Source organism: Antedon bifida, chromosome 4 (genome assembly GCF_963402885.1).
Source record: "Antedon bifida chromosome 4, ecAntBifi1.1, whole genome shotgun sequence".
In the NCBI taxonomy this organism is placed as follows: Eukaryota; Metazoa; Echinodermata; class Crinoidea; order Comatulida; family Antedonidae; genus Antedon; species Antedon bifida.
In genome coordinates, this window is record NC_136229.1 from 28,689,070 (window position 1) to 28,704,643 (window position 15,574).

General features: G+C 34.3%; 1 protein-coding gene across 1 annotated transcript in view; it reads right to left on the bottom strand.

Moving 5' to 3' along the window:
- LOC144839308 (uncharacterized) overlaps positions 1-7,236 on the bottom strand; it is a 193,594-nt gene extending 186,358 nt beyond the window's left edge. The window contains exons 1-6 of the mRNA XM_078694625.1: positions 7,231-7,236; positions 6,952-7,059; positions 6,677-6,784; positions 2,230-2,314; positions 1,556-1,690; positions 1,261-1,395 (exon numbers count right to left, since the gene is read on the bottom strand). Of these exons, the coding sequence (XP_078550751.1) occupies positions 1,261-1,395; positions 1,556-1,690; positions 2,230-2,314; positions 6,677-6,784; positions 6,952-7,059; positions 7,231-7,236 (577 nt within the window). The remainder of the gene's footprint in view (positions 1-1,260; positions 1,396-1,555; positions 1,691-2,229; positions 2,315-6,676; positions 6,785-6,951; positions 7,060-7,230) is intronic.
- Positions 7,237-15,574: the final 8,338 nt, after the last annotated feature.

Here is a 15,574-nt window from a genome sequence, read left to right on the forward strand (position 1 = left end):
TTTGAAAATTTTGTGGATAAAATGCTATTTAATGCCAGGCCTTTCTTAATGGATCATATTCGCTAGTTAACAATAGCAAATTCATTGTGCAGTACTACTGTATAGGTTAAATAAATAACAATTCTATACTGTACTGTATTATACACGATAAATAGCATACCACAGAAAGTCCAGGGACTTAACTTAGTTAATAGTATGTTGTTCTAGACAACATTAGGGACCTATCTTGAAAAATTCAGCTTTTGAACTAAAGTAAACTTACTTATTAATGGTATTGCTGGTGATATTGGCCCTGGTGTTGCTGGTGATATTGGCCCTGGTGTTGCTGGTGATATTGGCCCTGGTGTTGCTGGTGATACTGGTCCTGGAGTTGCAGGTGATATTGGTCCTGGTGCTGCTGGTGATATTGGTGTTGGTATTGCAAGTTTTTCTGAAAACAAAAAGTTAGTTTTGTTCAAAATACTGACTGACACTGACTTGATTTTGTGCTTGATATGTGTATGTATGTATGCATTTACAACAGTATTTTGTTTATTTTTAACTACGAAAAAAATAAGAAATTATAAGTAATTTTCCTTACCTTTTAGTTTCACACCCTTGAAAACTTCTTCAAATTGCAGTTGATCAATTAGCAAATTCCATTGAGCAACAAATTTAGACCGATGTTCTTCAGAAACTAATATTTGACTTAAAAACCTCAGAAGCCTTCCACTAGTGTACAAGCACTTTAAGAGGAATACAGCCCTCGGATGTAATGTATCAAGATGAAGTTTCATACAATTCCGCTCGAGGGCGTTAATGGTAAAACCAATGTCTCTCATTAATTGTACAAGTTCTCTAACTTTGTCACTTTGTTTTGGCAGATCTTTAGCATGTATAACATTTTTTCCACCAAAAATGTCCTCAAACATGTCTACAACATACTGTGGATGTGGTGGACCTTTAATGCTTTTGAGATGAACTGTGACATTAACTGAAAAGTAAAGGAGAATTATTGTTTTAAATAAGTAATTTGTTTTTGCTGTCATTAGAAATCGAGTGAGAAAGAAACTTGATTACAATTACACACTGTAGATTTCCTACTTAATAAGACATGATTTAACTACAATACAGTTCTATTTAATTCAGTTCCACATTGTTAAATAGGGCATAATATTTGTATGTGTTGTTTTGAATTGTATAATCATAATCTTTGGTCGAACTTTGTTTGTACTATTCAAAATTAGAATATTTTATTATTTCATTTTAAGGAAGGCTTACATGGTAACATTGTTTTAGACGTTGACAGTCCTGCAGTTGTGGTAGTTGCAGACATTGATGTTGGTTCCTTTTCAGAATATTTTCCAGTTGTACCTTTTGCGGCTGCTGCTGGACCCACTGAAGACTTCTGAGCTACTGTAACAATAATATACAAATTCAGTGTAATTTTCTTTATTTTGTATTTCAGGAATATTTGTATGTGCTGTTTTAAATTGTATAATCATAATATTTGGTCGAATTTCGTTTGTACTATTAAAATCAGAATATATGTACTTTCATTTTAAAGAAGGCTTACATGGTAACATTTTTTTAGATGTTGACAGTCCTGCAGTTGTGGAAGTTGCAGACATTGATGTTGGTTCTTTTTCAGAATATTTTCCAGTTGTACCTTTTGCGGCTGCTGCTGGACCCACTGAAGACTTTTGAGCTACTGTAACAATAATATACAAATTCAGTGTAATTTTCTTTCTTTTGTATTTCAGGAATCTTCTAAAATGCCTAAATAAAATTTTAATTTTTTGCCTAATCAAGTAGAGCATTTTGTTCTCGAGACCCCATTTGTGCCATATTGTTTAATATCATGGCAAGATTCTTGTTCTCACTATCTCATCGTTTAAATGGGACATGAAAAAATTAGTTCTGTGTTCACACACAAATTACATAATTTATTACAGGTAGTAAGTAGTGAGTCTGAAACAATGTTGGTCATGTTGATATCTCTTGTTTTCAGATTGATTTTCATGTGTCTCTATTAGCACCTTCTAGTAAGCTGAACAGGCTTAGACATGAAAATAAACACAGCAGAAACCGATGTATTCCCAAAACTTTTAAAATTCCATGAATGAAGTGAATAATTTAGTTTTTGTACAAAATCAAGTAAATAATCTTGTTTTAGATTTAGAACTAAAGCTAGCAATTAAAACAGGGTCACATTCAGGAGGTTAAATTAATTTTAATACATTAACTTACGCTTAAATAACTTCAAAATCGTGTGTTTTACTTCTAGGTTCATCTGATCATTATCTTTTAAAATAGAAACCGGCGTCTTTCCCACCTATAAACAAATGTGATTTAATTGTTAAGACATTAATTTAGTTGATATCCTATACAAACCCAAATCAAAGTAATTGTATGAAAAATACCATCAGTGTATGTATATGTATCAGTATGTGTCACGTCTGTTCTAAGTATTTTCATTTTTTTTTTTTCATTTCATTTATTTCGTCTCACATACTTATAACAAAAAAATAACAAACAAAAGAGAGAGATAGGATTCCCAAAAGCGAACTAAATCAAACTATCAAGTGGGTCTCCAAAGCAAAACATAATCATCCAACAATAAAATACAAAATTACAACATTAAAAACAACGTGAAGATTCAAAAGTACAAAATATCTATACAAAAGTTACCCTAGACATTATTATTATTATTATTATTATTATTATTATTATTATTATTATTATTACTGTTATTATTATCACAGATATCAAATGAAGATTCAATTTATCGTGGATTAATGGCCGATAGTTGTAAAAGAATAAAAGGAAATATTTTGCTTAAAATAACATTTTAATTTATTAATAAATAAGCCTAAGTTAATCGGGAGCGTAGTTCTAAGATCCTGAGGCAACCTATCCCATGAGCGTTGAAACTGCTTAAATGTAGAAAATTTAGAATTGTCAGTCCTACCAAACTTGTGAACAAATCTTAGATCATTGTCACGCCTGAGGTTAAACTGAACAAAATCAAAAATTGTATATCTTCCTTTCGATACGGAAACCACGCCGGCATCTCATACTCATAATAGGTCAAACAAGAGCATTAAAAAGCTTCGGGATAACGATGTGGTTTCTAAAACGCACGACCCTCATGATAAACCCCAGAAGCCTGGACGCCTTAGCCTTAACATTTGCAACATGGGTACCCCATTCAAGCTTGTGTGTAAAGGTAATCCCAATATATTTAAAACACTCCACCCTCTCAATAACGTTCTCCCCAATTAGATAATTGATTGCACTGTTCTTAAGTTTGGCTGATCTAGTAAACCGTATGTGCTTACATTTAATAGGATTAAGCGGTAATTTATTAAGAACACTCCAATTATAAATTTCGTTTATGTCGTTCTGCAATGCAGCACTATCTTCGGTAGATCTTATTGCCCTGTAGATAGCTACATTGTCGGCATAAAGTAAAATATTCGATTCAATGGAGGAGGACAAGTCTAAAGTAAATACATTAAACAAAACCGGGCCGAGTACACTACCTTGCGGGACTCCCGAGGAGACAGGACAACTGTAAGACAGGGCACCCCTAAACGCAACTCTTTGAGACCTACCCAATAAAAAAGATGTGAACCACCGCAAAATTTCGCCACAGATCCCAAGACGGTGAAGCTTCTCAAGGAGCAGCGAGTGACAGACCCAATCAAAAGCCTTGCTAAAATCTAAGAACAGGGCATCAATGGGAGGGGGCTTGCGTTCATCCAAAATATCAGACCAATGGGTGTAAGCAGTGGCAAGGAGAGTTTGACAAGACCTGCCGGAGACAAACCCGTGCTGTTGTGAGGACATCATACCATGCAAGTTAAGGTGGTCGGTTAGATTTTTACACACGATTCTCTCAAGTATCTTACCCACAACACTACATAGCGAAATCGGACGATAGTTGTTTATAACTTTAACATCATCCGATTTGTGAATGGGAACCACATTGGCCACTTTCCATTCCGTCGGAAGAACGCCCGAACGAAGCGAAAGATTGAAAAGCTCAGAAAGGGGCTTACATATATATGTAGCAGATAGTTTAAGCATCGATGACGTTATGCCATCGGACCCCGGAGCTTTCCCCATTTTCAGACCGTTAATTATGAACAAGACCTCCGACGGGATTGTATTGATGTTATTGAGGGGAGAGAGGCCAATATGGTTCCCAGTACAATCAGTGTGAGTTTCAACCTGCACAGAGTCATTAGTTGATTGAAAAAAAGAGTTAAAAGCGTCGGCAATAATCTGGGGATTCTCTACTAGTGTCCCATTAATATTAAACATCTTCGGTGCATTTTTCGCTCGCAATTTCCTCATAAATGACCAAAACGCTTTTCCATTGTCAGTATTACTTTTTGCCGCGAGATTATTAACATACTCAAAGTATGATTTGTTTATACGATATTTGAGAGCGTTTCGACATTTCCTGAACTTATCCCATTTAACTGCGTCATCTGAATTTTTAGCTTTCTTGAATAAACGCTTCTTGATTGTTTTATTATATTGGGCGTTATCCACGGAGGTTTAGAACGCCTCTTAGCCTTGCGTTTCAGAACTACTTTGTGTGTTAGCAGGATTACCTACAAAGTTATTACCAGATCTTTACTAAATTGAAAACACAGATTGATATGTGGCCAAGTGCCACTCCATTACATTTTGGAGGCAATCCGGACCACAACCCCAATTCAGACCTGCTAATATTCAAGATAGGTGAACATTTTCAAAAGCCAGTGATCTGGTACTGAGCAGTCTTAACATAACAAGTAAACTGAAATTGCATTTTCTTGAGAATTACTCAGCAAGGATTGAACCAGCGATCCGTCTGTGAACGACTGTACATAACAATTACACAAAACTCGCATTCATGTGGTTGCAGTGAAAGTAGCCTAATCACACACATCATTAAGACAGAAAAATAAAAAAAAATTAGAATTTAATTCGTCACTTTGCCATCCTATGACCTGAAACAGATGAGTATATGCTTATACTGTAGTTTTGAGTTGTGCCTATTATGTCTTATATAGATAATGTATACAATATACACTGTATATCTACATGTTCTGATTTTTTGGTATGATGACGTTATCAAAATAAACTTGAAGATGACGAAGAAGATAATGATTTGGGGAAAAAAAGATATAAAAGATTTGGGAAAAAATTGGCACATAAAAGCGCAGTAATTTTTATAACTTTGATGAGAGAAATGAAAAAAACTTCAACTGGCCATACAGTATAACGTCACAACATACGATAGGCACAATTTGTATACGAATTCATATCTACATTTCGGCAGCTTTCATAATAACTTATAAACATCAAGGTCACCTTTAATTCTGAAGAGCTGAGATATTCAAATATACTGTACGCTGAAGGTGAAATTACACGACCCATGTTATTAAAAAATTTGGCAACTCATGAGAAAGATAATTAATTGAACAAGCACATACTGAAATTTGAGCTCAAAAAACCAAGATGCGCTCTGTTGAATGCGATAACCTACAAAAAACTCAAATGCAACATGCACATACTTTAAAACATGAATGGCGAAAATGATTGTGCCTTCCTGTGACGATTAAAAACAAATTGCACGTAGAAATGAGATGCGCACTCTTTTTAACGTAATGAACATTTACGAAAAATATGAAAATCTGACTTTTTGAATTTACTGGCCATATGACGACATCCGATAGACAATATTTTATATGAAATCATATCTACATTTCAACAGCTTCTATAACAAGTTTTAGTCCTGAGGTAACTTTTTGTTCCGAGGAGCTATATCAGATTGAAATATACTGTATAGATTAAATAAAGTAACCCACGTTACTCTACTTTTTTTGACATGACATAAAAAATAAAATTTGTATTAATCATGTGTAAGAAAATTGATTGAGAAAGAACATAATATTACAATCTAGGAAAAAAAAGGGTTAGCATAAGTGCGATGCGCTCTATTAAATGTGATTAATTAGTACAAAAGAAAAAAATGTTCTAGGTTTTAAATTTGAGTGACCATACAAAACATCTGAGTACACATTTATTAAATATTAACGTGCATCATGGTTTTTTATTTAAAGTTCATAAAAATGAATAGTTATTACAAAAGATATAAAGAAATAAAAACTGCAAAAACAGTTTATCTACACTATTTACGAGCTGTGTGCACAAGTTCGTGCACGCAATTCCAAAAAATTAGAAAATGTTGAAATGCTCAAAATTACCTGAAACGTGTAGAAAATTGATTAGAAATTGATTTTTCGCAATATAAAATGTTAATGGCACATCTAGACGTAATTTTTTGTGTAATAAGCCATTGTCATTCAAATTATGATTTTATTAAGTTTCAATAAAAAATGACTATTGGCTCTGAATTTATCATCAATCCTAGAATTTCATTTCAATTTTACCACCCATCAGATAATAACTTTGTAGCAAATAAGCTCAGATATAGATGTAGTGGGGTGTTTCCATCCTGAAATAAATCATAATCATTAGGCCTACTGATTTACAACTATAGTTGCTATAAAATTGGCATGTTGCTTATTTTGACAAAGGCTCTAACCTAAGACCATAATATTCTTTTAACTTGAGTCTGTTGAACTTATGATTTAATTACGGTTTATAAATTTTCTGTAAAATTAAATGTACATACATTGTTTTGAGATGTGGTTGATGCACCGTTGGTTAAGAGACAGTTTACTATCTCTAATTTAACTCCAGACCTCCTTCTTAGATATAGATGTAGTGGTGTGTCTTCATCCTGCAAAGAATCATAATTATCAAGGCCTGTAACTTGTTTCAAGATGCTTTACAATTGACCTGTTGCCTTCACGCGCCGAAGGATTTAAGTTCACTCCCAGAGGAGAGGGTTCTATTAGGAATATTGGCCTACTGTTTATGAACTGCTTGTAAAATAAATGTACATACATTGTTTGGAGATGTGGTTAGTGCACCATTGGTTATAAGATAGTTTACTACATCTAATTTAACTTCATAACTACTTCTTAGATATAGATGTAGTGATGTGTCTCCATCCTGCAATGAATCATAATTATCAAGGCCTATAACTGGTTTCAAGATGCTTTACAATTGGTCTGTTGACTTTACGTGCAAAGAAGGATATAAGTTCACTCCCTGAGGAGACTAGGGTGCTATTAGGAATATTGGCCTACTGTTTATGAACTATTTGTATCAAAATAAATGTACATACATTGTTTGGAAATGTGGTTGATGCACCATTGGTTATGAGATAGTTTACTATCTCTAATTTAACTTCAGACCTCCTTCTTAGATATAGATAGAGTGGTGCGTCTCCATACTGCAAAGAATCATATAGTTATCAAGACGAGCTATAACAGGTTTCAAGATGCTTTACAATTGGTTTTTTTATCTGTCTGTCTGTCCATCTGTCTATTTATTTATTTATTTCACAAATATTTTACGAGGGTGGTCCATCCACCCCAAGCTGATCATTAGGGACCATCACAAAAATACATCATGACTAGACATAAACATACATGTAAACAATAACAATTAACTTAAAATAAATATAATTTATATAGACAAAATAAAGCACAAAATATTTAGAATAAAAAATAAATAAATTGGCCATCTCAGAATAAAAGATAGGAGAAAGGAAGTAACTAAACAAGAAGATGGTTCTTAAGCAGAAATTTGAAGAAAAAGTAAGATGAAGCAAGTTGGATATCTAAAGGAAGAGAATTAAAAAAAGTTTGTTTCTTTACGTTCTCAGAAGGATTTAAGTTTACTCCCTGAAGAAAGGGTGCTATTAGGAATATTTGCCTACTATTTATGAACTATTTGTAAAATTAAAAGTACATACATTGTTTGGAGATGTAGTTGATGCACCATTGGTTATGAGACAGCTTACTATCTCTAAGTTAACTTCAGACCTCCTTCTTAGATATAGATGTAGTGGTGTGTCTCCATCCTGCAAAGAACTATAATTATCAAGGGATTCGTGGACCAGATCACTACACTACGGTTTGACCAGGTGAATTTGTCGAGTTAATCTTACCTGATACCACACCTGGCGATTGCGAGATAGCGTTGGAACAACGACCGATACTCGCTCGTCCTCCATCATAAACATCTGGCCACCTCCTCTTGTCACTAATTGCATGGGAGGGGAAGTCAGAATAGTCAACGACACACATGAACTGCTTTGCCAAGTCAAACAGACATACTCCCAAGAGGACCAACATACCACTGAAGGTACCACTACCTGCCAAATTAAGACCACTACGTCTTCAGTAGAAGACATTGTCATCGATCCAGACAAAATTCTATCATTTGTGGAAAGACAACAGCTACACAAGGTCATTTGGCTCAGATTTACATGGTTACAATTGAGCAGTAGGTCCATTCACAATGATCATCATCGAAGGGTCCTACCCACAACGGAGAGGCTGATTGCCCATGTATAACAATAACAAGTTGCTTGAACTCCAACAGAAATTTGACGAGCTGGAACAACTTTGGGTATTCGCCCATCCAGAAGACATCCCAGTGTCTGTGGAGTATGTCAACCCTTCCTTTCTAGTTAAGAAACCAAATAGGGGTTATCGTCTCGTCACCGCATTGGCTAATGTCGGAAGATACAGTAAGCCTCAACCATGACTGTTACCAGATTTGGACTTCACTATCCAGAACATTAGTCAGTGGCAGTACCTAATTAAAACCGACCTTATAAGTGCCTTCTACCAGATCCCACTTGACAGAGCCCCTATGAAATACTGTGGTGTCGTAAACACCATTTAGAGGAATGAGCGTATATATCTGCACCGCCATGGGAATGCCAGGCTCGGAAACTGTGTTAGAAAAGCTGATGTGTCGTGTCTTGGGTGATCTACTCGTGGATGGAAAGGTATACAAACTTGCTGATGACTGACAAGTTCATTAACTCTTGGAAACAACTTCACTAGCAAAGTACCAACTCTGTTTATCAGCTAAGAAAACCGTCATATGTCCAAGGTCGACAACCATCGTTGGATGGGTCTGGTCAAGTGGAACGATTTCAGCAAGTCCTCATCATCTTGCCACTCTGGCAACCTTCTCCATCCTGAAGACAGTGAAGGGCATTTATTGGAGGAGCATATAAAGTATGTGTGTTAGTGAATTTCTCTCAGTTTCTTTCACCACTCACCTACCTGGTTACCTTGTGAAATGGAAGGCCTTGCTATTGCAGGAGCCATCAAGCATTTTAGCCATCATCCAGTCCGAACTCCACCCTGCCGTACTCACAGACAGCAAATCATGCATTCAAGAGCTTTGTAGAGGAATGTTCTCAGCAAGTCCTGAGTCGCGTCATTTTTGTCCACTGCTAGCCGTTTCCAAGTATCTGTTTTTCATTTGTCTGGCAAATCTAACATACCTTCAGACGTTGCTAGCAGTAATGCACAGGAGTGTCACCATCCTACTTGCCAAGTTTGTACGTTCGTCCAACAATTAGAAGACACTAACATTCTAAGAGCAACCAGGAGCAAGGTATTGACTGGGTAAGCCAGATTTAATACCATTCACTAGCCAAACAGCATGGAAAAACATTCAGAGTGAATGCTGAACTAAGATGGGCACATGCATATCTACAGCAAGGGACTCGACCATCCAAACGTATTACCAACATCAAGGACGCTATCTCAAGGTTGTTACTACTGTCGTCCCTCATCATGCCATCCGTGCGTTATTCACTCTCCATGTACAACTTGACCATCTTTCCAGTCACTAAATGATAGTAGCCGTTGGACGTTACTTTTATGCACTAGACGTGGATAAGGCCATTCAGGAAACGTTGTCTACCTGCCACCAGTATGCATCCCTTAAGAAGTTGCCACTCGCTTTCATCGAATAGTCCATGCAAGATCCTCCTTGTGCTGTTGGCCTCAACCACGTAGCTGACATACGACGGCGTTGACAGTAAGCCATATTTGTCCTCCAAGAGTGCATTAGCTCATTTACAGTCTCCGCATCACAGACGAACAAACGGATTCAATGATGAAATCCTGAAGAGACACCGAATTGATGTCAAACTCAGTCGGCCCAAGAATCCCAACAAGAACTGAGTAGCAGAGAGACCCATTCAAGAACTCGAGAACGAGGATCCCACTGGGGACAAGTATCATCCGCCTTCCTTGCCATTGCCACCTTAAATACTTGGTTTAGATTTCATGGACTTTCCGCAAAAGAAATGATTTTCCAGAGTGACAAGTTCTCAAATGACCAAATCTGAGTTGATGACTTGCAGATCATCTCACACCAGTACGAAAGAAGAGTTGCAAATCATGCACACAGCGAGCGGAGCAAGGCCCCTCATGGTTCACGGCGAACCACCCCAATTATAGCCGTCAGTGAGATAGTTTACTTACACAATGATTGGTTGAGGAGAAGTGGTGTAACATTCGTAAGTTTGCAGGGACTCCAACACGTACAGAGTACGAAAAGATGAATTTTTCAAGGTCCCTTCCACCTTCATGCAGGAAATCACACAAGAAAAGCCTACCAAACAATAGCACAGGGTAACATTGTAGAAAATATTTGTGACCATGTTATGCCACCTATTATTCCGCCCACACTCAGCCAAATACATGATGAAGAGAACTCGCTATTCATTCAACCTCATGAAGATGTACAGTTGGAGTCCACCGAACCAGCACACCTTAACGTCAATAAATAGGATCTTCATCAGTCAGACATCTCAGGACCTCTGGTAAAGTCAGCACTCCCGAAAGCTTCTCCAACACGTTCCACCAGCAGATCTACTGGATCTACCAAGAAACCCCCATCGTATTACAAAGACTTTTTACTGATTTTCAGACTGAGTACATTTGATTTACACTCCGAATTAGTTTCCTTTTTAACCACGTCCGAACAAATTTGTTCGTTAACGAATCCATTGTAAAACAACCTTATACTAAAAAACTTTTATATGATATGAGATTGTTCTCTTTATGTAATCATTGTGCTAAACGTGTATACATCACATGCTATATTTTGTATCCTCTACATGTACCTTGATGAGGTTTAGTTATGTGCTGGATTTTGAGTCTTTCACATGCATGTGTTTATTGCTTGCTTTATCACTTTATGATACTTTTGAGTTTTTTGTTTGTTTGTTTGCTTTGAGGAAGAATAGATATTGCGCCAATGTTGTTACGTTGTAGTATTTTGCTCTTTACGCGCACCATACTCATGTTTGTTGTTTAGTTGATATAGCTTTACGGTTGATGTTTTACATTCAAGGAGTTGAAAGTTGATTGTTATAGTCTTATTAACCGTGTCTCATTGATTACTGTGTGTGGAGCATCACAACACTGGCGCTAAATAATTATTGCTCTACATTGTATACAATTCATAATGATTTAATACCTAATTAAGTTTAAATTTATTTAAAAAATTGAACGTAAAGTAGGTTACCTTGTTTTTTGATGTAACTGATGAGTGGGTTATGAGAAAGTTCACTATCTCTAAGCTAACGCTATCATGCTTCAAACAAAAATGTAGTGGTGTGTCTCCATTCTGTCAAGAAATTATAATCATTAAGATACAATGACAAGCACTCAAAAAGTTATACACTGTATTTTCACTTTATTATAGCATAGACACCATATTATTGCCTCTCTCAAAAGCTTCAAAATTATCTGGTGTTTAATTATTTTATAAACAGAAATTATGGTTAAGTGTTATTTTTATCTTATTTTAACTGGGATTCTGTCAAAATAGCTCCTGTTTGGTTTGAATTTGATGTTTAACACATTATCCAAAAAGCTAGGCCTACCCAGCCTTAAAACCGGAAGCTAGTAGTAGTAGTGTGCAATAGTGATTAGCTTAGGCTATACAACAAACAAGGATGCCTAGACCTATGACTTTAAAAGGAAAAGGGAAAGAGGATGATGTGTTGTCTGCTGATAAAATAGATGGAGATGAAGACTCGGCAGATGATGTTCCAGCAGTTCCGATAAAAAAGGCCAAGTCAAGTTTATACCCTCTTAGAAAATATGCAGGAAATCAAATCAAACAAACTGATCGAAGAAATTTGTGTTAAGATGAAAAGCATTGAGCAAGAAAATAAACAGCTGGAAGAAGATAATGAAGATCTAACAAGAAGAGTGGAGTAATTAGACAAAGAACAGGATGAACAGAATTAGTATAGTAGACAAGAGAATATTAAAATAAGAGGTATATCACAAATTGCAAATGAAAATACTGAAGATATTGCACTTGCAAGTTCTAAAGGAAATCGACAGTAGTATAAAAAAAAGAGGACATAGAGGCTTCACATAGGATCGAAAAACCGAGATAGAACAGACAGACCAATAATTGTCAAATTTAGAAGCAGAAAGAGCGTGATCAAGTATGACCAGAAAAAGATTAGGAATACAACTACTGATATGCTTGGATATAGGAGAAGATATGGAGGTAGATATAGACAATAAACTTACATGATGGATAAACTTAATGATTAGTTCTAAGGCTGGTTTATTGTACAAACTTAAATATGTTTTACCCAAATCAATTTTGGTGCTTTTATATAATTGTTTTATTTTGCCTCATATTTCATTTGCATTAGAAGCTTGGGGTAACACTAGTGTAACTAATTTAAAGCCAGTATATCTAACACAAAAACGTATTATACGCACATTGACTTATTCTGATAGATTAGCACCAACATCATTTTTATTTAAAGAACTTTTAATAAGCAGTATCAGTATTTATTTTTATTGGTAAAAAAAAGAAATAAATAAAAATAACATTATGTTTTTTCTTTATTTTGCAAATGTATCTTTCCCACTTTGTAATATAATTTATTTATTTATTCAACCATATTTCAAGAGGGTGACCCAGCCAGAGGAAGCTGATTTTGAGGGGCCCTCAACAATACAATTAAAAACATTACAAGTAAAAAATATATTAAAATAGTTAAAATTCAATAAAGTATAAATATATAAATGTCAATTGAAAGGCAAAATGTAAAAAGGTAAGGAAGATACAAATTTAAAATGTGTCATTATGAAGCATAAAATTCTTTAATTTGCTTTTAAAATTTAAAAAAGTATTGCAATTTCTAATTGAAAGGTCTAAAGAGTTAAAATATTTAGGTCCTTTATAATTAAAGGTCCAATATTTACTGTAAACTGTCAAAACATCCTTTTTGGGTTTTAAAGATGAAATACATGTCATTTAATACATTGGTGCACTATACTTTAATTCCATGACAGAAAAAATGAATTAGACATGTTAAAAGTTTAAACTGTTTGTTAAAATGTATTATACATTACTTTGTTTGATGTGGTTAATGCATCTGGATGTAAAAGACTGTTCAGTATCTCTAATTCAAATTTAACACCCCTCATCAGATGATAGTCAAACTCTTTAGCCGTGAATAAGCTAAGATATAGATGTAGTGGGGTGTTTCCATCCTGAAATAAATCATACTCATTAGGGCTACTGATTTACTGTTGCTACTTTAAGATTAAGGCTCTAATACTGATCTACAAACATCTACAATGATGATGATTATCTATTTAAAAACCATCACCATTCATATTAAATCAACAATTTAAAATTAAGGTATCAGCCATACAGTATGTTTATTTCTTTATTTTATTTACAAATGTACAGTATGTTTCCCACTTTGCAATATAATAAAGATGAAACACAATACTATGCTATTACGTTACATCTTTAATTTTCATGACAGGAAAAAAAGAATTAGACATGTTCAAGGTTTAAATTATTTTTTAAAATGTATTGTACATTACTTTGTTTGATGTGGTTAATGCATCTGGATGTACAAGACTGTTCAGTATCTCTAATTCAAATTTAACACCCCTCATCAGATGATAGTCAAACTCTTTAGTCGTGAATAAGCTAAGACATAGATGTAGTGGGGTGTTTCCATCCTGAAATAAATCATAATCATTAAGTCTTATTGGTTTAGGATTACATGCTATAAAATAGACAAGTTGCAACTTTAAGATTTACAAAAAGGCTCTATTACTAGGCTACAAACATCTACACATTCATATTAAATCTACAATTTATAATTAAAATATAAAATACAATATGTCATTACATTGGGTACACAATACATTAATTGCATGATAGGAAAAAAGAATTATGTTTAAGGCCCGTTTACACTAGGACGATAAAGATCGACGATAAATAAACAAATATGCATTGTTCATACACAAAACAAAAGAAATCTAAAAAGTTTTTATTCTAGAACTATTTAGGAACCATCTATGCTTAATTTGATGAAAATTATATTTTCACCTGTCCAATCAAATAACGTCATGATTAGTAAGAGCAATAATATCGTGACAATACAACGATTTTTTTGGTTTTATTAATCATGACGTCATTTGATTGGATTTTTTAAAATATTATTTTTATCAAAGACAGCATAAATGAGTATTCTATAAATCTAGAACGAAAACCTTTCTAAATTATTTTGTTTTGTGTAAGAAAAAGGCATGCTTATCTATTTATCGCCGATCGTTATCGTCCTAGTGTAAATGGGCCTTTAAGGTGAAAAAAAAATTGTTAACATTTATTGCACATTACTTTGATGTGGTTAATGCATCTTGATAAACAAGCCTGGACAGTTTCTCTAATTTAATACCACACATTTAATACCAGATGATGAGCTAAACTCTGTGTAATGAACTATACTCAAATATAGATCATAATGTTCTTAAGCCTACTGGTTTAAAACTTCCAATTTTAATTAATTAAATAAATGGTTTTTTTTTATTAATTTAATTTATAATTGAATCAATTTTTTATTTTTTGATCAGAAAAGTCTAATCCTATTATTGCAATTAAAAATGTTGGCTTACCGTTAATAAACTATTTGTAAAATTAAATGTACATACATTGTTTGGAGTTGTGATTGATGCACCATTGGTTACGAGACAGTTTATTATCTCTAATTTAACTTTAGATCTCCTTCTTAGATATAGATGTAGTGGTGTGTCTCCATTCTGCAAAGAAACATAATTATCAAGGGCTATAACTGGTTTCAATATTGGCCTACTGTTTATGAACTACTTGTAAAATGTCTAATACCTAGGAATATTGACCTACGATTTATAAACTATTTGTATTAAGTGGTGTGTCTCCATCCTGCAAGGAAACATAATTATCAAGGCCTAAGGTTACAATATATGATCAATTCATATTAAATCAACAATTTATAATTAAGGTATCAGTCATATATTTATTTCTTTATTGTATTTTGCAATTGTACAGTGTTTCCCGCTTTGTATATAATAAAGGTGAAATACAACACTATGATATGTCATTAAATTAGTGCACTATGCTTTATTGCATGACAGGAAAAAAAGAATTAGACATGTTCAAGGTTTACATTATTTTTGATACTTTGTTTGATGTGGTTAATGCATCTGGATGTACGAGACTGTTCAGTATCTCTAATTCAAATTGACCACGCCATGCTATAAAATAGACATGTTACAACTGTAAGATTAAAAAAAGGTTCTATTACTAGCCTACAAACATCTGCAATGAT